General features: G+C 31.6%; 3 protein-coding genes across 4 annotated transcripts in view; 1 reads left to right on the forward strand and 2 right to left on the reverse strand.

Moving 5' to 3' along the window:
- LOC107473982 (uncharacterized) overlaps positions 1–3,821 on the forward strand; it is an 8,289-nt gene extending 4,468 nt beyond the window's left edge. The window contains exons 3-4 of the mRNA XM_016093574.3: positions 1,755–1,890; positions 2,416–3,821. Coding sequence (XP_015949060.1) covers positions 1,755–1,890; positions 2,416–3,110 — 831 coding nt within the window. The 3' untranslated portion in view covers positions 3,111–3,821. The remainder of the gene's footprint in view (positions 1–1,754; positions 1,891–2,415) is intronic.
- Positions 3,822–3,862: 41 nt separating this feature from the next.
- LOC107473983 (tetraspanin-20) lies at positions 3,863–11,210 on the reverse strand. Of its 2 annotated transcripts, XR_001589144.3 has the most exons (7): positions 10,796–11,210; positions 9,611–9,710; positions 9,445–9,525; positions 9,229–9,333; positions 8,016–8,207; positions 7,291–7,391; positions 3,863–4,037 (listed from the first exon to the last, which is right to left on the reverse strand). XR_001589144.3 is itself a non-coding variant. In XM_016093575.3 (6 exons), the coding sequence occupies exons 1-6, from the start codon at positions 11,014–11,016 to the stop codon at positions 7,347–7,349; spliced, it is 744 nt and encodes a 247-aa protein (XP_015949061.1). In that variant the 5' UTR covers positions 11,017–11,209; the 3' UTR covers positions 7,153–7,346. The 2 variants fall into 2 exon arrangements, 1 of the variants encoding a protein (XP_015949061.1); XM_016093575.3 differs by lacking the exon at positions 3,863–4,037 and having other exon boundaries at positions 7,153–7,391; positions 10,796–11,209.
- A 14,228-nt stretch (positions 11,211–25,438) lies between these two features.
- LOC107474009 (low affinity inorganic phosphate transporter 4) overlaps positions 25,439–27,389 on the reverse strand; it is a 3,647-nt gene continuing 1,696 nt past the window's right edge. Inside the window, exon 2 of the mRNA XM_016093594.3 lies at positions 25,439–26,289. Within this exon, the coding sequence (XP_015949080.1) occupies positions 25,439–26,289 (851 nt within the window). The remainder of the gene's footprint in view (positions 26,290–27,389) is intronic.

Here is a 27,389-nt window from a genome sequence, read left to right on the forward strand (position 1 = left end):
GAAACCATGGCCTCCGTGAATACTCCCATACCCAGTCACTTCTCTCCTAACTTGGCCATTTAAATCTCCTCCTAAGAAAATCTTATCTTTCAAAGATATGCCTTGAACTAAACTCTCTAGATCCTCCCAAAACCTTATCTTGTGTTGTTCGTCCGAACCCACTTGCGGTGCATAGGCGCTAATCACATGGAAAGCACCTCCCTCCACCACAAGTTTGATAGAGATGATCCGATCTCCCACCCTCTTGACATCAACTACGTCCTTCTTCCACTGCTTATCCACAATTATTCCAACCTCATTCCTATTCTTCACCTTTCCTGTATACCAAAGTTTGAAACCAGAAGAATCCAACTCCCTAGCCTTTGCACCAACCCATTTCGTTTCTTGTAGGCACATAATGTTAATCTTCCTCCTTGTCATGGTGTCCACCACCTCCATGGACTTTCCTGTTAGAGTGCCTATGTTCCATGTCCCAAATCTCAACCTTTTGTCGCTTCGACCTTTACCTTTTCCTTTGTGAACTAGCTTATTTACCCTCGTCCGTTCACGAAAACGCGAGAACCCTTGCTCATTTAACACTACATCCGGGCACCGATGCAGCGGCTCTTGCTTTGACACCGTACTCGAGCCATACGGCGCGTTACTTCCGGGTAACGACCTAGCTTTAGCGCAATAATGTCTTTGATTCATGTCATGGGGGGTTCGGCTATATTTTTACGTTGGTTGCCGAAGACCTAACACAACCCTCCTCCTTTATCCGGGCTTGGGACCGGCTATGTACCGCAAGTGTAACATAGGCGGAGTTCCTTAGTATAATCATACAACAAAAATATAGAAATAAACATAAAAATTATTTATTCAAATTTAAGTGGTTAAGATTATTTTAAAATTTCTTCTCTAATTTTCCCTCCTCCTTGCCCCTGATGGGAAACAAATAAGTTAGTTGAAGTCATTTTCTAGTAATGTTTGTAGCTTAATATGGCAGTTAGCTTTTAATATGTTTGGTATTATAGGATAACACAAAATCAGTCCTTATTAATAGTGAGATCTTAAGCATCCCTTTATGACCCACAAGAATGTTTGTGCATTGCTTGTCTTAACTGAATTAATAAATAATAACTATAGTCTATAGTTGCAAGCAATGTGTTACTCTAAGGACATTAATTAGCTTGACAAAGTTGTGTGAAACAAATTAATTAGGAAACTTAAACTAGATATGCTATCAACAATCAACATTCTTGGTTACAAAATTACTCACTATCCTCTTTGATCTATCCTTTTTATTATTCAATATATCGATAAATTTCAAGAATGCTAAAGAGACAAAAAGCAATCAGTTTAAACAGCTCAAACTTATCTTATTTAACATTTATTTATTGCAGAGTACATTAAATAAAACCAAAAGTAATAAATTTTAATAGTTTTTGGTTAATATTTTTTGTTACCAAACATTTCCGATAAATTTAAGTATTTTGTATTCAAATGCATTCATTCAAGAATGTATCAAAATGTAATAATGTGATAATCACAAATCACAGAGCCAACTCTTCCTAATCAACAAGATTAGTATACTAGTAAAGCACAACCTCTTTGGTAGGTATATACTATTATTTTGACAAACGTTAAACTTGTATCTAAGTTTTGAACTTGAAACTTTTTAGTTACAACATAGAATCAAGGCTCCATGAAGTAAATAAAATTCTTGATTTCTGAAATATGTACCCTGATCCTTAACTTTTTTTTTTCTTTTGTAGCATGAATTGTTTGTATCAAAGCCAGAGATTTCAAGCGAAAATCAAGATCAGCCAAGTCCAAGTTCAATTTTAGAGCCTCTGTTTCAGGATGACATTCATCATGAGTTCTATGACTCTATGAAGAGTGGTCACCAGGGTAATACTCAGGCCTATCTCCTTATCTATAATAAGTGACACAGGTTCATGCTTTTTCAGGAAGTTCTTATTTGATAAAATATGCCTTTTAATCTTTTATTATAGAATAAACACTCAAATTGATCCTTAGGAAATTATGAATCGAATATTTTAGTTTTTAACAAATTTTTATTCTTTAGAAATTTTCAAAAATTACTTTTACTAGATACATCAGTTTTTTTGTCATTTTAAAAAGAGACTAATTTGTCTTAAAGTGTATTTTCTGAAACCTAACTGACTTATAACAAAATTTGTTAGAGACTTATTTATCCATGACACATATTAAAAATTGATTGAAAACGATGGAGCTCGGACAAGAACAATTCTTGAGAACTAAAAAATAAAAACTTATTTAAGACCCAAATGTCCGACTTTAAAATTCTTTGGAATCAATTCGAGTGTTTATTCTTTGTTACATTTCACTTTACAAGCAAACATTCATTTACCACCTCTAATTTTATTCCTTTTTTTTCCTCTCTCTATATAGGATCATTGGTGCCATTGAAGTCCAATTTAATTGACAAATCACCACCTATAGAATCAGTATCTCGGACCCTTTCATGGGGTGATACTGATGCACATGATTCTTCCTTGGACAGCAAGGCAGAAGAACAAGAATGGCTTCTCCTTGTTGAGAAACTACTATCAGCAGCTGGACTTGATGATCAACTACAAAATGACTCCTTTGACACAAGATGGCATTCCCTTGAAAGCCCCTTGGACCCATCATTGAGGGGCAAATATGTCAATCTCAATGACAGGGAGCATCAGCATCTCAATGAGGCCAAGAGAAGGAAGATGAGATCAAGTCAGAAGCTCGTATTCGACTGCGTCAACGCGGTGATTTTGGAGCTGACTAATGGTGAGTGTGGACCAGGGAAGCACCACAAGTGCAGGGTGCACAGTAGTGGAACATGTTCCCTTTCTATGGACCACATTGTGGATCAAATGAAAGAGTTAATGGCAAGTGGAGTGAGGTGTGTTTGGGGGGATTGTGGGGACAGCAACAGCCTGGTGGTAGAAAATGTTGTCAAGAAAGAGCTTGTGGGGATTGGATGGGTTCAGCTTATGGAGTTGGAGATTGATATTTTGGGGATGGAGATTGAGAGGGATTTAATTCAAGAACTTGTGGAAAATGTTGTGGTTGATTTCACTGCCAGGGCCTCAATCAATCCCTTTTGATCACTTTCTATATTGGCTTTAAATAAGGGTTAAATAAGTTTTTGAACCAAAAATTTTCAAAAGTAAAATCAGAGAGGTAATTAATTACTCACACAAAGTTGTCTTCATGTGAAAATGATAGTTGAGAACTGTTAAATGATAACTCTATTTAATAGTTCTCGCATATTATCTTCATGTCAAGACAATTTTTCCGTATGTAACCATTATTTGGAGATATGTACTACTTAGAGCTTGAACCATAAGTATGAAGTTGATTTGTATGTGGAATGATGTTAGAGACTAATTTCACTACTTTTGAAAATTTTGGACCAAAACCATAACAAAAAATTGTATAGGTCCTTCAAAGACCAGAAACTTATTCAACCCTTTTAAATGATATGTATATTGTAACTGTATCATTGTTGCATTGAATTAACAGCACATGGCCCCTACTCACCTAATGTATTGAATGCTACCTAAGATTGTATCGGTTATTTGATATTTATGACTCTAGTTCATGTACATAAATTCACTAGTCTACTGTTTGAAACAAAGTCAGAAGAGACCATGAGATTTAATACCATGATTCTGTCCATAATATGTTGTTCAATGACATTCTAATGAGTCACAATCTCTATATCTTGTAGTACTAATTTTAACTATGAAATTATGTGTGTTCTCAGAATAACAATATTCTAATTAGGAAAAAATTAGACATTACATAATATCTCATAGCTATACAGCCAATACAGGCAACTAAAATAAAGATAAATTATTATTAAACTGAATTTGAACAGTTACAAAGCTACCCAAAATCATAATATGAAGGTATATTAGACACTCTCAATTTAGCCATTACTGTGGTATCAGTGATATGATTTCTACAACTGTATAGAGCATGCATGATGATGTAATGTACCAGAATCGAAATCAGTAGTCCCCTTGCACCTGATTAATAAGAATTACAAGATAAAACACAGATCAGTTATAACCATATAACCATATTATGCATGTTCAGTTGTTCACCAATCCTTTTTTTTATTTGGAGATGGGAGATAACAGAAAGTGATTTAATTAATTTAACTTATATTATATATGTTGATTCTTGTACTCCAGCTAGGAGTTAACATAAGATTCTCCTACAACACATGGAGTGTGGAATATTAGGAAAAGATTGTGGTCAAAGAAATGATATATAAATGCTGTCATAAGTATCCCCTTGATTATTCTTTTTCCCTCTAGTCACATCTTTTATATATATATATTTATAGTTTCCGATAAGGATTATATGGGATTAGAAAAATAAGGAACTGAGTGAGATATCACTAAAGGGTAGGAATAATTTATTGTTTTTATTTGTATTGAGAAATCTAGACCTTCCATCCAATACTTTTAAATAGAACAGAAATCCACTATCAGACAAAGATCAATAATTTAGTCAACAGACACAGATTGATTTTATAAGCTACTCAAAATGTGTCCACAACTTGTAGTGATACTTTGTACTCTGAAAGGATGGAAAAAGAACTCTTAAAACATAAAAGTAATCATATCATATGACCTGATTAAATACGAGAAAATATAAAGAATTAATTTTTAATTAATAGTAATCAATTTTAAGATTTAAAATTTATAATTTTGAGTGTTAAATTAAGAATTTAACATTTTAGATAAGTAAAATAATTTTTAAAAAATTAATTAATGTTAGCCAAATAAAATTAGTTTCTTAACATTAGCAACTAAATAATCATGACATGGATATAGTCAACTATATAACTCATGGAGCATAATGAGAGAGAAATAAGAGAAAAATATTCATGCAACACATAATTCAGGGACAGAATCCCAAGGCCCGAAGCGAAAGAGGACAAACTGGTTTTCAAGTTTGACCAAATGATGTGAATATTCTCCAAGACCAAGAGTGCTACATGTTAAATTATTAATGCTAGACATTAGACCCATTTTTCGATACTGTGAATCAAGAATAAGTAACTAACAAGTACTAATGATCTTAATTTTGTAAAGTTCTGATTTGTGTTCTTCAATTGTCCAAGTGGCCGAATCTAATCAACTGATTTTTACCGATATTATCAATTATGGTACTAGATGAGAGTAAATTTTACTGCACAGCTCTTTTCCTGTTAGACTAACAATGTTGGATCTTACATGGCCAACAGAAAACATAATATTAAAGAGAAGAGAATCTTTCGATGGACGAGTAGACATGTTGGATCATATCAGAAGAGATTAGTTATGAATGAATTAGAGATAATTGGTATATTGTTGATTATAGAAAAGATGGTAGAATATCGTGTAAACTGTGATATAAACATGTTTGAAGAATGCTTATAAAGGCTGCAGTCAGAAGAGTAAATCACGTTGTTGTAACTAAAAGTAGGAGATTCAAGGGGAAAAAAACCACTAAGAAAAATAATAAGTGATTTAGAAATAACCATCTATGATAAGGCATATTATGTTTTTGGTTCATATATAACCCACCCAACTTAATAGGACAATATGAATTGTTAATAAAAAAGATATAAACATACTAAAAATCAACTATCATGTATTTATGTACAAATCATATTAGGGGGCATAAAAAAAATTAATAACCAAATCAATCACTTGTAGAAAAAACACATATTAAAATACATAATACACATTGAAAATTATTTCAATAATACATGTATTCATACATAAATACATGGTGACTGAGTTAGTAGTTAATTTTTAATATGCACGTAACATTTTTGTATATATTTAAATACATATGTTCTTTAACACTTTAACTCATTTTTAATGTGGTTTATGACCTCAATTTTGATTATGAATTGTCTAATTGAATTGTTTTTTGGGTCGTTCAAATTGCAAAATTGTTAAGTATAAAATTTCCAAAATAGTAGTATAGAAGCTAGAACTGCAGTATCAAAAACTTAGTACAGCCTATAGATCCCGTGATAAGCATTGTGGAGTGTACACCACAAGATTTCAAAGTACTGCAGCACATGATTTCAGCTTATCCTTTGTCCTAAACTTGCAGGTGGAGCTCACACTAAGCAGAGTAAGCATGATTCTCGGAAAGAGACTGAGATTTCTGTTACCATTTGTTATCTCTATCAAACATATAATTGGGAGGGAGACACAGACTGAAGTGTACTATGATGTTAAAGGAATATGCGGTTCTATTTGAACATGTTTAACGGCCTGTCACATTCGAGTCAGGACAAGACAAGATGATAATCTCAGTTAATAAAGATGTGTAGTCTTAAAGAAGTTGAAAACTGGATATGGGTAATTATCATACATTAAACTTTGAGAAAATAGCATTACACAATACATAAAAGTCCATTGATACATCTCTTAGACTTTTACCATTAGCCATACAAAATTCAACGTTGTATAATTTTGCATAAAATTCTTAATTTGTTTACAATAAGTAATGTTAAATAAAATTGTAAATTACCTCCAAATTACATATTTCGATAAATAAAATATTTAAAATATTTATTTAAAAAAAAATCCCAACTCTTGCCCTCTTTAAAAAAGGAACTGCATCCTTTGATTCTCTTAAATATCTCCAAAAACGTACAACAAACAAGTAAAATCAAAGGTAATAGTTCACTTGCTTACTATTGAGGAACATGTAATTACCATTATTCAGAAGTTTCACTTTAGAAGTTTAAGCTGCTTGTATTCTCCTGATGAGCCAGAAGTACATACACTAGCAATCTCGCTCTTCTATCTGTAGGAACCAAAGTTTTACAAATTCTACCGTCTTTATTTATTTATTTTGGTGAATTACAGGTATGCTCTAATCCTCCACAAGATTCGAACCTGTGATCTTGTTTACGGTTTTAATAATAATGAGGGAAAAAACATTTGCTAAACTATTACTCAGACCTAGCACTTAACAACATCTTACCCTCGGAAAAAGAATAATACAATCCTAGGAAAGACTACAGTGCCGGTGCAGCAAATTTCATTGATGAAAATGCTTAGATTGGATCCTTAACCATTTTATTTATTTATTCATTTATCTTAATTTTTCTTTTAGCTACTTAGATGCAAAACTCTCAAGTTTTTATAACAAGGTTAGTTGTTTAAACACCATTTCTATGTAGCATACATCATAAATTTTCCAGGGAAAAAAAAAACACAAATGAAACATAACAGAACAGAGACAAGATTTACATATATGTACCCCATATGTCACCAAAATCCCAAATTGCTCGCAGCTAATAGCAGTTATTGCCTGATTCATGGTTGTTGGTAACTGATCTTTTCACTATTGTTCAAACCATACTGCCATCATGAAAAACATGACTAAAATAACCACCAGCTTCAATAAAAAATAATCTATCTATTATTAAAAACACTGAACATCAAATAAAACAGCTATGTATTGTATATAGGTGTGGTATAAACATCTTAATATGTGGGAAACAAATATATAGAGATATGTGGGAAACATCTGCTTGCTCATTCTGTTTCTAATAATTTAACATGTGATTAAGAATAATTTGAGGCAAAAATAACAGACAGCACTGAACCTAATTTTCTTGCATAGGAAAACCCATGACTGCATGCCACACTATCATACACATGGGGTAATCACCAATAACCAGAGTTTTGTATCAAAGTTAGTTAGGCATCTAAAAGTGTGTGCAAATAATAAATCTAGACCGAAATCACAATATAACAGTGAAACTAGCTGACAGGAAACAAAATAATACAGAATTTGAAAATGCATATGATAGCTTGAAACTTCTGGTAGTTCATAGTTGACACTAGAAAAAGCTTGCCCTCGTTTTCAAGTATCAAAAAACTGTTCACAAGGTCATGATTTATTTTCTTATTATTATAAAGTGGTATCTTCAAATTGAGGTTACCAGAGAAGTTGCACTTTAGACATTCAAAACAGCATACCTTCTCTCTCATCCGTGAGCTCCAAATGTCGGAGTGATTAGCTCGGTTATCAAATTTGCTTGAACCAGATGCTTGGCTAGATTTAGGACTTACCAGAGGAACCCTAGCATCATATTCGTCCTCATAAGCTGAATCATCACTCCTAGAAGAAACTGAGGCTCGCAAAACTAATGCCATTAATAGAGATGACGCCTAAATGGAGTTGACAGAAGAAAAATTAGCAACCACAGTAAAAGGGGAAGGGAATTAGAGGAAATCAAAAACCCTTCAATTCATAAGGTCTGGACTTTGGATAAAAAGAAATCCAGCAAATGCTTTGCATCCATGCAGTATAGTTGCCACATCTAGGTTGTTAATACTATTTTTGTAATGCAGATACAATAATTTGGAAATTCGTAAGAACAAAAAATAGGAATGGCAAGGTATATGGTGGCCGATATAAATACTACTGAATAGACATGCAAATGTGCCAGTGACTGTGTTAACCTGGAGTAGATTTTTTGTTATCCCCAGTTTTCCTATTACAACTTCAGCAATGCAGCATATTCTATTTCTGGCTCAGTTCCCCATAATTATATGTGTCATTGAAGCATTAAAGAATAAGTAGCAAGCGTAAAGAATGACTTTTAGTGCATTTTCAATTAGTTTATTCGGCTTTCAGGACAATCAGTTACTACATAATTCAAAAAATCAGATCTTTAGATGACACCAAAATAACATAACAATGCAAAGAAGAGGAGAAGTTCAAAGAGCATGTAAACACATAAAGTCCAGCAAAAAGTTCTACACAAGTATAAAATGGTTTACGTTACCAATTATCAATGATAAACAATCTAACCCAGATTCAATAAACAGCCATTCTTTGTTTTTCTTAGGTTAATTTACTGAAATCAACTATGCAACCGAAGGGATCCATGGTGCATTCTATAGTATGTTAGAAGTAGTTTATACAGGCTGATTCAACAAAAATGTCCAACATTAATACGTTGATGGTGCCATATAAAATAACATTATCTGGATATAAACATGACACCCCCTGACCCCATGATAACTTTTCATAATCTATTAAATGTCAAGGCTATCAGATAATGATTGCCGCAAACATCAGAACAAGTCAGAACTATGGTTTAAAACTTATTCAGTTTTTGATTTAGAAACTGGAGATCAAGAAAGGCCAAATATCACCACCAAAAAAGCAACTGAAATGGAATACCTGAATCACAAGCACAGCAATTCCAACCCATGCACATATATCCATGTTCTCCTTGATGAAAGATTTAAGGCTGTCAAGTTGGCCAGTAGGATCAATGGGAAGATGCTGTAAAGGCAATAATCAGCATATCCACATTAGAAAGGGACACAAATTTTGACCAGTGTAACCATCACCATCACGTTTGTAAAGGGGACAAGGGGAAAAGAAAACAAGAACCTCTTCCCAGCGATGATCAATGGCAATGAATCCCACCAAAACAGCTTCTAGTATTAGAATTACTGTGACAAGTAGCGTGTACTGGTATTTTAATAAGGTCAAGGAGCAAAAATGATAATAAACCAAACTAAGCCGTGAATAAATATCTCTGCTTCAAGAAGGATACAAAACATAAGCAGCAACCATTTATCAATTCAGCTGCAATGCAACCCAAGAAGGTAACACAGCACACCAATACTCCCACTCCCATAAAGGCATAGATGAACCTGTCAAGTGTCAACAAAGTCAAGAACAGGGTTAATAAGGAATGATTAGTCAAGCAAGAGTTTACAAGTAGATTACAGTACAAAATTCCACTGTTTTCACTCTTACACATGCATTATCTCACATCAGCATAGTTTTCACTATCTGATTATACTGAAACATACTTGGATTTCTATTTTCTACACAATTACATTCTGATTCCAACATCTATGCAGAAATGTGGTAGCTTAGAGAAATGCTGGATAGATTATAATTTTCATTTCTCCATATAGCAAAATCAAAAGAATAGAACTGTAGGAAATAAAATGCAATGCTGTAAATGTAGGAGTGGAGATGCTTGCGAAACTGTGTTTTTAGCTGCTTTTAACAGTTTTATTATTGTATTATTATTATGACAATCCCAATTCACATAAGCGGGGAAAATTTAGAACCTATTGTCAGTGTGAAAATAGTTCGAGACATTCAACCTAAGAAACAATTCTATGCCCTTTAAATACATTATACTAATTAGTAAAATTAGTAAATACCGAAACATGAAATGCTTTATAAATATCTTTAGTTTTTTCAAACTATAAAAATATTCACTGTTTCAATAACCAGCCTAGCAGCATTTAATTGATCACTTATTACTATCCTATTACGGTCAGAACAATTTTGGAAAATACTACTACAGTACTACTAACTCAACCATGCATGCACCAACCGTATATAATACAAGTTAAAATACAAAATACATAATGAAAATTTAGGAAACAATATACGTAAATATACTTATATACACACGGCTTATTTTTTGTGTGTGTACAAAGAATTTTTGCTGTTCAACAGTGCAAATAGCATTTCTTTTATAAAAGTGCAAATAAAACAAAAGTCCAACACACTAACTGCTCAACATTAAAAACCTTTAACATAGTCTTCAGCATTTAATATCAAATTAGAATCTAACGTTTCGATAACTAAACACTAAATATAAAGACTAATAAGACTGATAACACTATTTACTCAGAAACGAATCTGAAAACCCTATTCAATCGTAAAATTAAGAAAATAAAAAAAATTGAAAAGAAAAATGAAAAAAAAATGCTACCATGGAGCAGGGAGGTTAATAGAATTGAGATCGAAGCCAAGAGAACCATGAAGAGCGATATGAGGAGGATGAGGGAACGGTGGTTGCGGAATTTCTTGATGATTCCATTGATTCAGCATCCATATTGAGTACATCAGAATCGAAACCCCAATGAAAGCTTGAAGGAAATTCAAGAACTTCAGAACGAACGCCAGCGACACGTGGCAGCAATTGAAGCGCATGGTAGTTAATTTTAGGGTTTCTAAATTATTATTATTTTCTTTTCTTTTGATCTCCTGAATTGATTATTTATTCGAGGAAGGAATGAATGAAGAGAATGGTTTGGTTCTGTGCTGGGAATTGGAAGTGGGAGATGATAAGAAAGAAAGAAAGGGTGGATAGTGGATAGAGAGATAGAGCAGCAATGTATTCAGAACCAAAATTAAAATGCAACTAAATAACTAAATAAGTAATCGGATCCGTGTGACCCTTCAACCGCAGCACGTGTTGTTGGAACAAATTAGATTATCACCTTAGTATATTACTAGTATTTTTATTCATTTACTCCAGTTTAAACCAAAAAAAATATATTTTTATTTGTAATTATTATTATAAAAATATAAATTTTTTAAAATTGCAGTTTACTTTATTTGTTCTGACAATATAAATTATGCATAACACAAAAGATTTAAACTATTTTTATAAAAAAAATTATAGGTTGATAAAAATTTCTGGTATAGATAAAAAATCAAATAATAATATTTTTAGTTATTATTTTTATATAAAAAAAGGTCTAATTTTTTATTAATTAATTTTAACTTTTATTATCTAAAATTTAAAACAATTTAACGTGTATACTTTTATATTTAATTAAGTGTTAAGTCTGTTACACAAATAGAAATAATTAATTTTTAGGGTTAAGTACTTTTTTCGTCCTTAAAGTCTGAGGCTAAAATCAAAATTGTCCCCGATCTTTTTTGTTATTAAAATCATCCTCAATATTACAAAACGTTATAAAATCGTTCTTTTCTACTTCAATTTTATTTTTTTTTACCAAATTATCCTTAATAATTAATAAAAATAATATTAAAAAACTAAAACAAAACCCAACCCCACCTCAACCCCCACTCTCGTATCTCTTTACTTTTTCCCTTCCCCATCTCCTTTTTCATACCCCTCTCTTCAAAACCCCAACCCCAATCCTTCTTCTCTCCGTTTCCGCCACTTATTCGCTTTTTCTTTTACAGTGAAGCAGGAAGAACAACAATGTTCTGGTTTGATGATAATGAGGTTTGATGTCGTAACCGCCATCAACAACGGTTCTTCTTCTTCATCTTCTTCTCCTTCTTCTAACTCCTTTTCCATTTTTCTTTCCCATCACCATGCTTACATGGATCAACAATCTTTTTCTACTTTGCATTTGAATAACCCATTAATTCATGTTTTTGGGAACAACAATAACAACAGTAATCTGTTATTTCTCTACCAACCACAGAATCTCAGAGATTTCGATAACCATGGCAGTTACGGTGGTGGTGGTGGTTAACAGTAATGGTGAAGGTTCCGGAACTTCGAACGAAGCTTTAAGAAGCTGTTCGTCGTTCTTCTATTTTTATTTATTTTTTTTTTTTGAAGAATATAAACATCATTTATTTTTTTAAAATTTTTTTAATTTCTATTGTTTTACTATTTTTGGATCTGAAAACTGAAATTGTGGTTGATGATTATTAAATTATTGTTTAATCTGAATTTTTTGTTGATTAATTTTGTGAATGTTGCTGTTAATTTATTTTGGTGCTGTTGTTGTTGCTGGAAAAAAAAAAGTGTTGTGAGTAATGAATGGTTATAGTGACAGTGGTAATGGTGGTGAGAAAAAGGGAGAGAGAAGAGGTGCAAAGCGATGATGATGATGTGAAGTTAATAGTGAGGTTGTGGAGATTTTTTTATTATTTTTGTTTAAGGGTAAAATTGTCCAAAAAATATTATTTTTAGACAAAAAGACAATTTTATAACGTTTTGTAATGTTGAGGATGATTTTAATAACGAAAAAAGGTCGGGGACGATTTTAACTTTGGCCTCAGACCTTATGGACTAAAAAAATACTTAACCCTAATTTTTTATACTTGCTATTTAAAAATAATATTTTTTTCTCTCTATGTATATAAAAATAGAATTAGATATTAGCATAAAAAAGTATACTGATAGTTATAAAATTAACTCAAAATTAATTTTTTAAAAATAATTGAATCTTAATTCTAACTTTTAATTATAATATTAGTATTCTCTCTAAATTATGTGTAATAAATATTTGAAAGAAGAGAAATAAAAATATAGATTAGAAAGATAAGCGATGAAATTTAAAACTAAATAAAAATCTAAAAAAATATGTATATAATAATAATATTTTTATCTGAATTATATTATTTTGTTAATTTTATTTTCTGTAGAACAGAAAGATGAAAAAATAGAGAATGAGAGAAAAGAGAAAAAAAGATAAATATAAAGAATGAGAGTGAGAGTTTGTTAATTTTAAAAGAAAAATTTTATTTTAATTGTAAAAAAATATCAGATGACATACTTTGATTTGTCAAATTACTAATATAAAATATGAGAGTGAGAGTTTGTTACCGAGAATTGTTCATGTCTAATGATGTGTCTTTTGATAATATGTAAGTCTATTTCAGGTGGTTAATTATTATATGTTTTCTTTATGTTAATTTTTGGTCTGCTCCTCCTCAACCCTCCCGATCAAAAACCCATTCACCTTTTAACTTTGTTATTGTTTTCCCTACCTGTAGAAAGCTATTGTAGAAGAGATTCAGCCTGATTCCTTTAATACGATTTGATTGGTTCCTTTACCAAAAACTTTTAACAGATTGTATTGGTAACTAAAATCATTATTTAATGAAGTGGTATATACTTGATCACTACTAAGCTGGTCCATCAAGGGGATTCAGTTCATATCTTGAAGGTGATTAGGTATGCTTATATTGGATGTGATTCTTGCTCTTTATATGGTTATATTGGTTATGAAACTTGCATTTTGAACTTAGCCTTTAGGATAAAATTTTCATGGTGGAAAGTTCTCAATCATATTTGTTTGTGTGTTGATTTGATCACTCGTGTATAATATTCTGTGATGTAGAATGGATGTGGAATTAAAGTTAATGGTTATAATGACGGTGTGAAAGCAATGATGTCAAGATCTTTATCATCTTTATTGTGTTATCTTATTATCTGAACTACTTGTAGCGAGTCTTTCACTATGAGGAAGATGGAAGAGGGAGAATAAAGTGAGGAATTGTACAAAGAATAGGAAGATCCTGGAGGAACGCAAGAAATCATTTGTTCCATAAGATTTATGACAAAGAACTGACTTTTGAGAAAAACCTCAAGCGTAAGCCAGCAGGATTGATTTTAAATTGTCATGAATTACTACTAAATATGTTGAATTTATTGTGATAGTGGAAAAATTACTACCCAAAAATTTTTCACCTAATCCTTTTTTGTGTTTCCTAAAGTTGTACATGACTGACTTATAGACCATTAACATTGTAGTAATTTATCCTGATAACATTTATGTTTGTCATTTTGTTCGTAGGAGAAGTGTAGAAAAAAATGTCATTAATCGTTTAAAGCAACTGTACACACATACCGGAGGTTCTAAAATAATGGCAAGAAAGAGACATGAAGAAGTAATTAATTTAAATTCAGTTCCATAATTTTGACTTGTTTTTGGTAATATAGTGTTGTCTGTTATATGATTGTGTTTTGATGATTGTTATAGGAGCAACGACAGGGAAGGCCTATTGGTAGAGGAGAGATATGGGCCATGAGTCAAAGAAAAAGAATGATTCGTATATGAATGAAGATGCGCGTATTGTTGGGGTAAATCATGTTCTTTACTTTTTCAAATTTCTTTTTTCAATTAATACCATTGAATTTAAATTAGTGTAAATCCGGATCTCACATGTCTGCAGAAAGCAATTGAACATATTGAGAGCCAAGACCCCTCCAACAAGGAATTTTCACAAAATGATTCCCTTGCATAAGTGCTTGGAAAGGAGCACCCAGGAAGAGTTCGTGGACTTGGTTTCGGTCCATGTCCTTCTCAGTGTTTTCGTAACATTCCACAACAGTCTGACTATGGTGTGCAGATTAAGGAGTATAAGATGGAGATTGTAAAACTTAAGACAGAGGCAACAGAACTCAAGGCAGCAGCAGCAGAGAAAAGGGAAAAGAGACAGAGAATGAAAGCAGAGGCAGCAGAGGAGAAAGCAAAAATGCAGACAATGGAAAATTTGTTAAGATACTTAATCCAGCAACAAGGAGGTAATTTGCCACCTGAAATAGCTGCAGATCTAGATTCTTTGAGAAGTGCACCGACCTCATCCCAAGCAAGATGATGTGCGGGCACTAATGATCTGAATTATCAATGTTGGAATCTGAATACTTTTTAATTATTCACTGTCCTAATGACTTTTGAAATATTTATTTGTAGTTTTTTTTAGTCACTTTATTTGTAGTTTATAGTTATACTGTCTATTGAATTCAAATTACTATTATAATAATTTACTTTTGTATATATATTTTTGTTTCGTTTCGTGTGTTTTAATTTGATTAGCGGTTGGTTGTTTTAATAAATTAAAGCAACTGAGTAGAAGAACGTATAAAGAATAAAAGAATTGGCATATACTATTATAAATTCGGCTTTTTTTAAAAAAAAAGTGTAACTCTACATTTGGTAGCGGTTTTTAATCTGTCGCTATATCTTAACAGAATTTGTCAACGGATAGCATTTTACAGCGGTTAACAACCACTGCCATCTCCAAGCAGTCCTATTTACGATTTCGTAGCGGATAGAACCGCCGCAAAACTATGCCGCTGCAAAATACCATTTAGCAGCGGTTATACCAGTAGTTACTATCAACTGCTGCTAAAGTTTTAGCCGCACGCTATCTTTCAACGGGTATATCAACCGCAGTTATCCGTTTGGCAACGATTAAAAACCGCTGCTAATCATGTTCATAACCGCTGCTATTTGCTGGATGTGGTGTAGTAGAGAGGAGAATTATTCCTTAATTTTGGAGGGAAAGATTTTATTCTAAATACAATAAAAAAAGTTAAATGTGGCACATTTTGGTTATAAAATTATATATATTATAAATGTAGAGTAGAGTTTAATACATAAATACGAGTATACGACTTTCATTTTTAAAAATACATTTCATAACAGAATACATTTCATAACAATAACAAAACATTTTTATCAACATTGAATTCGTATTCTTGTATGATGGTAAATTGATTATTGATTTTCTAATCAAAATAAATGCAAAGTGATCTTTAATATAAATTCATCTCTATTGAATAAAAAAATGCATCTCTAATATATTTAAAAAAACAAAAGGTGATTTAAAAAATAAAAAATAATTTAATGAAAAGATTAATTTGTCTTAAATTTAATAAAAAATTAAAAATTAATGTACTTTTTTTTATTTTTTCTTATCGTTAGAATACAATGATTTTTAAATAACTTAATACACATTTCGAATGTTGTACATCCGAGATAAGTTTAATTTGTTAAATGAACTAAATCTCAAGTGCACCCAAGATCAAAGTATTAAATTTTTTTAGGGTTAGGTATTTTTTTCGTCTCTAACGTCTTGGGTTAAAATCAAAATTATTCTAGACCTTTTTTCTTATTAATATCATTTTCAATGTTATAAAATCATCTTTTTCCTAATTTTTGGACCAAAATACCCTTCATCATCATCTCTCCCTCACCAACTCTACCACATCTACTACCACCTACATTGCCAGCGAGAAGAAGAGGAAGAACAAGGCATCGCCGATGAGAAAGGGCATAGCAGTAGCAGCAGCGACGACCCAGTAACAGCAACCCCTCCCTCTATTCGCGTTGCCTCTCTCTCCTATGGCTGTGTCCCTCCTCCACACCACCCCATAGCCATTGCCTCTCTCTCTCTCTCTCTCTCTCTCTCTCTCGATGAACCAACGATAGTAGCGGATGGAGATGTGGTGTGAAGCTGGTAGTGGATATGGTGGAAGTGGTAGGGGTGAGGTGAACAGTGGAGTGAAAAGGATGATGGGGAGGATGATGATGAAGGGTATTTTGGTCTTAGAATTAAGGAAAGGATGATTTTATAACGTTTTGTAACACTGAGGATGATATTAATAAGAAAAAAGATCGAAGACGATTTTAATTTTGACCTAAGATGTTAAGAGCGAAAAAGTACTTAACTTTTTTTTTTACATCTCAGATGCACTATATCTCAGATACATTACATCTGAGATACATATATATTTATCTTGTACCCATTGCATCCAAAATATGCTTTAGGATTTTTAAATTGGTAAATATTATATTTATTTAATTTATATATAAAATCCATATAAAGGGTCATCTGATAAGAAAAATACGATTAGATAATTATGTAAACATTTTATATGAGTATAATTTTGTGAAAAATATTAAGTAAAGAAATCTTAAGAGATGGGATTAAAGGTCGATAAATTGTTAAGAAAAATACTTATATAATTGCCATATAAGCAATATAAAAATTTAAAATTTAAAATGATGGTAGAAAATAAGTGTTGAAATCTTTACTAATATCACAAGATGATAAGTGAACTTTTTAAAGTGAACAAAATTTAAGTAGTTTGTTGTCGGGTGTTTCGGTAGAAACTCCCAAAGACTAACTTTGTAAGTTCTGTTATTTTTAGTTGATAAAAATAAAGAACAATAGGAAGAAAAAGAGGAGAGTACGTTAAGTAAAGAAGATAGTCTCATAATATTTAAGAAAATCTTGATGAGAGAAGGGAAAAAAGTTCCATTTATAATATTATGTTCTCAACTTAGTAACTAAGCATTTTGGCAGGAGAACACATTGCTTTGTGTAGACAATAATTTTTTTTACAAATTCCTTTTCTCTTCCAAAAGTTAGTCACTAGATGAGATAATTATCAAAGAAAATTCCTTAATTTTTTCTCATATTTTAAGTATTTTTCAGCTAAAATAATTCAAGAAAAGAAGTTTATTTTCACAAGTTAAGGTAGTAGTTCTAACACTATTATGGATGCTCTTTTTGAAGGATGTCTATAAAAAAAAGATGCTTATGACGTATGAGATTAGTGAAAAGATATCTAATTTTATTCATTTCTAACTAAATAACTTTCTCTGCACCTTAAATTCAACAAATTTATTTCCACCAAGAGGGAACTATTAAGTCGATATCCAAAAAATTCAGGTATTGACGAAAATAATTCTCACTACAAACAAAATTTCGAAAATTGTTGGAATTAGCAGCGAAATTGTCGAGAATATTTGACGGTAATTTTATTTTATCAACGAACAAACTCTGATGGTATAAATGTTTCCAATGTTAATTACTATCGAAACTAAGTGATTACAGAACAACCAATTTGATATGATGTTATCGTCGGATTTTCTTCCGACAATAATGTTAGTGCCCCTTTTAATTTTTTCCACCATAATTACCATAAGAATTTTCTCTCAAAAATTCTGACAGTAATATTATTTAATAAAACATTTTTTAATAAAAAACAATTTATATTTAATTTTTTAATTGTAATTATCATAATTATAACATGCTTAAAACTAGATAAAAATTAACAAAAACTAAATGTTTCATTAAAATAAAAAACTACAATATAATAAAGTAATCTTATCAAAGAAATAATGGATAGTGATGTATATGTGTAACTATTCAAAATAAAACACTAGATGCTATAAGTTCATGTAATTGTCATCATCCTTTTCTTTCTGATGGTCTTGCTGCTGGTCCTGATGCAACGACGTGGTGGATGCTGGTGTCTAGGCTGGTGCAAGTGCAAATGAGGAGGAGTTACCTCCAGTACCATTGCCCCCTGCGCGCATCTACTCATAGTAGGCATCCATCTGTTGCCGCATGCGTGGTATGTCCTTCAGCTCTTGTGTAAGCTCCTACCTCAGGGACTATGCCTCTGTATCCCGAGTATCTTTTTTCGCCATGCATGTAAGGAGCTCTTGGTACCTCTGCTCAGCCAAGTGGAGCTGCTGACCCTGATCCTGCAGGCTCTGAGTTAGGATATGGACCTACTCATGCAAATCCATTACATCTTATAGATCTACAAGGCTAGTGGCCGAGGTCAAGGAAGCACTGAAGGTGGACGTGTGTAGGTTATTGGCAAAAAATTACCTAACTCTGAAAATGGGGTTCTTCTATTACTCATATGCGGTCTGATGCCACACGGCATCAGGATCCACCATGGATGCGTTCGAGGTGTTGTCATGGTCTCCCGTCTGCTGAGATTGCTGTGTTGCGGCCTCCAAATTCTGGGTGTAGAAATTCTATCACATTCAATATGAATGTCAATATAGGAGATTATATGATAGTGTGTTATTGAACTCTTCTTATTCTCCTTGAGCATGTAGGTTTGCTTGAATACCTCTAGCATCGAAAAAGGACACTGCAGGGATTTTGTTTGTACATATTGGATAATCATATTACATAAATTGATAATTGATTAAAGAATCAAATATAAAATGAGCTAAGAATAAATAAAAATGTTATATCATATGGGCCTTTGTCTTCATAATTGTGGCCGAACCTTCTATGTACCTTGACGCCCTAGCCGACGCTCTATTGGCCCTATTCGTGGCCTAACGACATCTGAAGCCCTTACACATACAGTGCCTTCTTAATATTAGGCCGAAGCCACTACATCAAGTGGTCCCTCCTTATCCGCACGTCCTCTAATAACATCTGTTGAAGATGTTTTTCCATGCGTTGGTGGAAGATCTTCTTAATCATCTAGTTGTGGGCGTCATTCCACGTGAACTTTTCCTACACAATGAAATAATAGATGGTTAAAAATAGGAGAAAATAATTAAAACCATCATTGAAAAATAATTAATGTTGAATAACTAACTTACCACCCACTTGTCAAATCCATCTCTCTCTAACCTCAGTGGGAACCTTCTAGTAAATAGGTCAAGGGTGGTCGTAGAAAAATTTGATAATATTTGTACACTCCTGTGTACAAGCATTATTATCCAATGCAAACTTACAATGGAATAATTTACACTTATTAAAAAAATACATTAAAAAAAACAAATATAAATAGAATATACAAATTAAAGAAATTTAATGTTTATTCATTCATGCCATCAGGCCAAGTCAGCATCTTAATTACCTACAATGTTGCGGGATCTAACTGGAATCTAAGGGAGAAAGTTGGTACTACTGTCGGGTCGGCCACAGGAGGTGACATGGATGTCAGGATCTGTTGACGAGGTGGATGAGTCCACTTTAACTCAGATCAAAGTGGAGCAACAACTGCAGGACCTCGATAATTAGGATTTGGGACCATAATGAAAGGTTGGTCCCTTACGCCTGTGCTTGCGAGGTCGAAGGCATAGCAAATATAGAGGCTGACTGGTAGTTGCGAGGGTGGGGGGATAAGTCACCCGCCCTCTACCCCGACCACGAGGGCGACTCCCAACACTACCTTTGTTGTTTATGTCTACTTGAAACAAATAATTATTAAGTTTTTTAGGAATTTTGGTAAAGTTTTTGCTATTATTAGCAACCTCCACTAAATTTAATTTTCAACTTTTGCAAACCAAACATATTTTTAAATAAAATTAAGAAAAATTTGACAAAATTTTTTCTTAATTAAGAGACATAGACAAAACAAATTTTTCAGTTTTCATAGTTAAACCATTCGAACTATATATTAAAACAAAAAAAAAACATTCAAGCAAACATAAAATTCTACCCGTCCTAATGTGCATCCCCTTATTACTCCACAATTTTTCAGCAAACAAGAGTGTCAAAAAAGCACCACTAAACCACCTTCTCTCACTTCCGTCCTAAAACTATATCCTAAGAAAGTAAGTCAGACATAAAATTTAAACAATTTAACATGTCTACAAAAAAATTACTATCAAAATTTAACTACATCTAACAAAATTATTATATTAATAAAACTCTAATTACTCTAACTAGTTTAATTAATTTGTATCAAACTCTAACTATCTTGATAAGAAATTAAACTCTAATTACTCTATGCTAATTTAATTAACCTATATTAAACTAACATATTAGCCTAATGTACAAATTAAACTAATAACCAACAAATTAAACTAAAGAATAAGTACTCTAATTAATCAAAATTATCCTAAATCTTAAATAAATTCTAAGTAAACACTAATCACTCTAAATTACTCAAAACAATATATTAATCACTATAAATTGTTTCAATAACAAATTATAATTAACCATAATCAAACTCCAATGAACGCTAATCTAACAAAATTCATATATTAGTATTCTAAACTCTAAACTTAACTTAATCTAACCAAATTAATCTAACCTGAACTAACTTATTAAGCTAAAATTAGGGTTTAAAAAAGAGTGAAAGTAGTGGTGATGATAGTGCCTCTCTATAGTGGCAGCAATGGCGGTGGAAGGAAATTGAAGACGATCTTTTCTTTTGTAACACCCACTCACAGCGACAGATAAGGGGACAACTATGGTGGCAGAGATGGTGGCCATGGCAAACCTTAGTGGTGGTGACAATGGAGGCTGTTGGTAGTAAGAAAAGAAAGAAAATCAAGAAGAGAAGAGAGAGAGGAAGATGCATAAATGAGGGAGGGGTGAGAATTTGAATTTAAGTTAGATTTACCATCAAATTTTTTGTTGACAAAATCTGACAGTAACATTGGTTTCATTAAGTAAAGCAATGTGTTTTGAAAAATTGAATACTGTTTGAGGCAAATTTCGATAGTAATAGGCATACATTTTAAATTGGGTTCGCGCCACGCCTTATCATCAACTTTTTTTGACAGTTTCACTATTTCAACAGTAACGCTAACAGTTTGACGAAACTACCATGCTAATCATTACAAAAAATGACGATGAATCCACTAGTAATGCTTGATGCAAAATCTAATGGCAATTCAGATAATTTTTAACGAATTTCTTGTAGTACCTAAAAGATGTTAATGACAAAATATCTCCTGAAAAATTTTTAAATTTGATAAGTGTGTCCATATTCCTTCGCTAAGGTCCATTTTCAATGAGTATAATGCTGAGGTGGTCACCAGAATGGATGATCGAGCACACTATGGAGGTAAATTACTTATGTGACCTTTTGAATTAAATTTTGCAATAGTTGAGTTGGAAATAAAAGTCCCAAATCAGTAGTAACTAAAAGTCTCAACTAGTTCCACACCAACAACAATTCCACCACCACCTCCTCGTAAATTAACTCTAACTCAATCGACGGTTAACGATGTCATGTTCGTCGATGAATATAATTTCAGAAAAAAACACCCAAGTGTAGTAATAAAAATTGAGATCTAAAATGAATTGTACTTCAAAATTATAATCTCATAATGAGCTTCAAGTTACTGATCTACTTTAAAAATGGTGCTATTACAAAATATTTCTCTCACTACTATTGTAAGCACTTTTAAATGGTGCTATTGCAAAATATTTCAAGTTAATAGTCTAATACTCTAAACTTTTAGGTTATATTTTTTAAACATGACAATGAAAAAAATGATATATGATCTAAAATACATTTATTAAAAAATTACCACCATTTGAACTGTCACCATAGACATCTATGATCACCATTTTAAAATAAATTTTGACCGATAGTTTTTTTTCAAGTCACAGCTAAAAAACTGTAATCATAGAGGAGTTTAAGTCATGATTTTTAAACATGACTAAAAATATGAGACTTAAAGCCAAAAATATTACAATAATATACACACAATAGTACGAAACTATTCAAATGAAAAAAAGCACTCCCTCCAAAAAAAAACATCCTTTTATCTAATTAACTGATTTAATTTTCAACGAACAAATAATTTTTCACACTATTAACATGAGTTAAATTAAAAGAATTATAGAAGAATAAATGACATGATGCACAAATTCTTTCTAAATGTTCATAATCTTTCAAGTTCCTCACTCTTTTTTTAAGAGAAAATTCTTTTCATTTGAAAAAAGTATAGTTTAGTATTTGTAATCTATATTTTGAACTTGTATATTATATATCAGATTATCTTTAACACATTGAGAATTTTTTTATATTAGATAATATTATAAAGAGTAAAGTATATTTTTTATTTTTAAAATTTATCAAAAGTTTTAAAAATACTTTTAAATTTTAATTTGTTTTTATTTTATCCTAAATATTTTCGATTGCATCAATTTAATCTATATCTTCAAAATTTTTTGGCCAAAATATTGTCAATATATTTTTTTAAATTTTGCTCTCCAAAAACTTTTTACCATCATCATCATATCTATCTATCTCTCTCTCTCTCTTGTGTGCATTCTATCTTCTCTCTGAAAATAAAAAGCATTTGTTATTAGTTATCAGCAACAAAAACATAAGAGAGAAAAAAAAGGAAAAAAATGAAAGAATATTGGACCACTTGTGCATCAGTTTTGGGTGTTTTTGCTTTCTGCTAGATCATACTTCAAGTGGTGATCCCACCAGAGAGCTCTGTTTTGCAATCGTACTCTTTAATAAGATCTTCCACTTCTTCTCTGCTTACTGCTACTTTCGACATAACAGTAATAGATGACATCAACACCAATGAGCTCTAGAACACCATCCAGCTCTATCTCAGCTCCTCCGTCTCCATCATCAACAACCGCCTCAGCCTCACACGCACCCTCAACTCCTTTACCTTCGTCTTGGGCCTCGCCAACAATGACATCATCTTTGACACCTTCAATGATAGCACCATCCTCTGGCAGGGGTTTTGGGGAGGAAATGTTTGGATGAAAGAGAAAAAAATGTTTTAAAAATGATAATGATGGTAAATAATTTTTGGAGTGTAAAATTGAAAAAAAAAAATACGTTGATCATATTTTGACCGAAAAATTTTGAAGATATAGATTAAATTGATGCAAATAAAAAATATCAAAGATAAAATTAAAATAAATTAAAATTTACGAATTTTTTTTGAAAATTTTGGCAAGCTTTAAGGATATAAAATAGAATCAGTAGTAATAAAAGCTTAGCTTGAAAAAACTTGTGGTGAATATCTAAGGTGTTCTTAGATCATGTGGGATTTGAGTCAAAGTTTTTCTTGAGAAGATTGGAGACAAGAATATTTAAGGTTCTTAGATGTTTGAGAATTGAATCAAGGCTTAATCTGAGAATACTTGAAAAAAGAATATCATATGATCTTAGATCAATGGATCTGAATAAAAAGAGTTTGAGAAAACTATTCTAAATACTATCACTGCAAGAATCGCGTATATTACCGATGGCCATATCATTAGTAAATTGGTAAAAAACTATTCATAAAATTGTCATTGGTAAATTCCAATTAATATTACCGATAGTGGATAATCATCGGTAATAATAAATTAATATTATTGACCGTTAGTGGCTGTCGGTAAAATGAAGTGTGGGAAAATGTTTATTTTTAATGTACCGATGCCGTATAATAATGTTAGAAAAAATAATAAAATATTAATTCAATATTACCGACAACCAATAATAAAAGTCGAAAATGATTTTTTTGTTTTAGTTTTGGATTTTTTTTAAATGAGTTTTGGAATCCAGTCCAATAAAAATTCATAAGAGTTGGCAGAATCTTTTTTAGTTACTTAGTAAAATTAAGAAAAAAATATGTCCTAACATTATGGATTCGTCACTTTTAGACAATTTTAACTTAAATTTGTAAGGCACGAGATCAGAGAAATCCTCTTCAAATATTTGTCGAACAATGAGATTTAAATTTTTAGTTTCCTGCTGGATTGTTAGACAATATTATTCAAATGGTAGCGCTTTGAAAATGAGATAATAATAAGTGGAATAGCTCATTAAAAATAAATTTGTAAAATACTTTTAAATGTTGTAATTTATCCAATTTTTTAAATATTTTTTAATTTATGTAAACATTTAAAAATAAACCATTATTGAGAATGGAAAAGGAAGAATCTTATTATAAAACTCAACTTTCATATGAAAAAGAAAATGGATTTTAATTTTTAAGCTACAATCTTCACGTATTATTTTTAAATAAACTTCATTTTATTTAGATTTTAAATTTCACAAAAATGAGATGAAATATAACATTAAACCAAAAGAAAGAAAAGGGATAATAAAAAGTAGAAGAGGGAGAAAATAAATAAAAGAAACTTTTGGGACTATTAATTTTAATATTTTGACCATTATTTAGTTAACATAAATATTAAATTATTATTTTATTAATTTATGTACATAAATTTTAAAAATTTGTAGGTGTAAATTATATTGATTTATAAATATAAATTGTATTAATTTATTGTGTAAAATTTTAATAAATATAAGTATAAATTATATATTTTTTGTATGCAAAACATTTATAAATATAAATACAAATTATTGCTGACTAAGTACGGACAAAAAAATGATAATATTTGCTAGTGATGTAACATTTTCCAATAAATAATACACAACATTAGTTTTATGCATGCTTATCTTCAATAGTGGACTTATTTATAAAGCATTTAGACAGACACCAAAATCTATTGATTTCGGCCCCTACTTATTATGTTGTAGTTGTTGAAAAACATTGATGGAGTGTGTACTACATAATAATTGAATTCACATTATATCTCCTTTTCACATTGTTTCTTCGGATCTTTGTCGTGTCATAGAAACTCTACCAACAGGTGGTGTTGCCGTGAATTCGCTATCACCACCATCTTCACCAGAAATCTCTTCTAGAGAACGTCCCTTTGTCTCAGTAACCAAGAACGTGCAGAAGAAGCCTACCAAATTGGTTACTGCTAAAAGCAGCATTGCCTTTCGGATTTGCCCTACCTCATTATCCACAGTGAGGCTCTGTATTCCAAATACCCCCACCATAGCGCCGGCCTTCCCCGACGCGGCGCTAAGCGCGTGACACGTGCTCCTCACGCGCGTGGGGAACAACTCAGCCGGAAGAACAAAGGTGGTGCTGTTGGGCCCAAAGTTGGCGAAGAAGAACGTCAGGCCATAAAGAAGAGCAAAAACATTCTTGTGGGCCTTGACATAGTTATATTCGGCACCAATGATGAACATGAAGAAAGACATCATGAAGAAACCGATGAGTTGTATCTTGAAGCGACCAAGCCTCTCAATGAAGAACACAGTGAACCAATATCCAGGGAAGGTTCCAAGCAAGGCAATCACGAACATTGCACGCGAGGTCTGGTACACTTCTTGTATAGCATTCATCTTAGGCTCCTTTGGTATGAGTCCCATTACTGGAAAAATGTCCTTTTGAGTAAGGTTTTGGCTGTAGAATGCAATGTCTAACAAGAACCAGGTAGACATGGTTCCAATTAAGTGACGACCGTGACGCTGGAAGAATTCATTGGACATCAAGGGATAATCGTTCGCCGCTTTGAAATCCGCTATCTTATCTTGTTGCGCTTGGATCTCAATGTCCAAAACCCTAGCCATGTCAGCAGCAGCTTGCTTTGCATTACCTTTAATAAAAAAAATATAGTTAGACAATAAAAATATTAAATAGTATAAATAATAGAGATATTGGATGTTTATTTTACTAAGTGCATGTATAATTATTTTAATATTAAAATTTAGATAATTAATTTAAAAGTATAATGTGTTTTTATTTGATTGATAGTTATTTATATTATTCAAGATGGTTATTGTTTACTTAACACTCTTCTTAATAAAAACATGTACATTCATTAAAAATAATTTAATATTTATACTAATTAAATAATAATAAAAAGAGAAAGTATAGGGAGCCAATGATTATTAGTGTTACATTGTCTTATCAGGTTACGCTTTTGGGATGAGTGGTTTCAGGATATGATATTAGAGTTCTAGATTCGGAAGGTCAAGAGTTCGGACCTTGGTGAATCCAAAATTAGTTTTTAGCTTTTTATAATATGAGATGTTTATTATTCACTGTAAAATTAAAAAAAAAACTCTTTGTATCTCTCTAAGCTTAGAATGGCAGAAACTCACCTGCAGTCGACTGCAGGTGAAGTTGCTTCTGGATGGCTGACACGTGTTACTCTATGGTTTAAAAAAAATCGGTTTATTTTATATAAATGGTTTATTTAAAAAAATCGGTTTGAATTGGACCAAACAGGTATTTTTATTCCCCTCTTATTCGTTTCGCACTTAAAATTCGTTCTCTTTCAATCCCTTTTTCAGAACTAATATGAAACTTTCAATTAGGTATGTTCCTTTTATTTATATTTTTCAATCAAATTTATTATTTCAAATGTATTTCTTAATTTATGTTTTTATTCATTCCTCTGTGAATGATAAAAATTATTTAATAAATACGTACATATTTATGTTATTACATCATTTTGATATTCAGGATCATAAATGCCAAGATAATTCATGGCAATTTCATGTGATGGAAGATAAAAATGTAATTATGGTATAACGTAGACTAATTTGATAGCATGAACATTGTTGAAATTTTAGCATGATCTCTTTCATATTTGTTATATGTCTCTTTAGTTGGTGATGTTATAGTTTATTGTGATGATATGATGGTAGTTTAATTGTATGAATTAGGTCCTTTTTATTTGGTTGAATTTTT

Source organism: Arachis duranensis, chromosome 2 (genome assembly GCF_000817695.3).
Source record: "Arachis duranensis cultivar V14167 chromosome 2, aradu.V14167.gnm2.J7QH, whole genome shotgun sequence".
Taxonomy (NCBI): domain Eukaryota; kingdom Viridiplantae; phylum Streptophyta; class Magnoliopsida; order Fabales; family Fabaceae; genus Arachis; species Arachis duranensis.

Bases quoted from the DNA above. Each gene is read 5' to 3' on its own strand.
- LOC107473983 (XM_016093575.3), bottom strand. From the start codon at position 11,016: ATGCGCTTCAATTGCTGCCACGTGTCGCTGGCGTTCGTTCTGAAGTTC. The intron at 9,334-9,444 runs GTTCTTGTTTTC...TTGCCTTTACAG, and splicing joins TTGATCATCGCTGGGAAGAG to CATCTTCCCATTGATCCTAC. The intron at 8,208-9,228 runs GTATTCCATTTC...AACTCCATTTAG, and splicing joins TTGCTGTGCTTGTGATTCAG to GCGTCATCTCTATTAATGGC.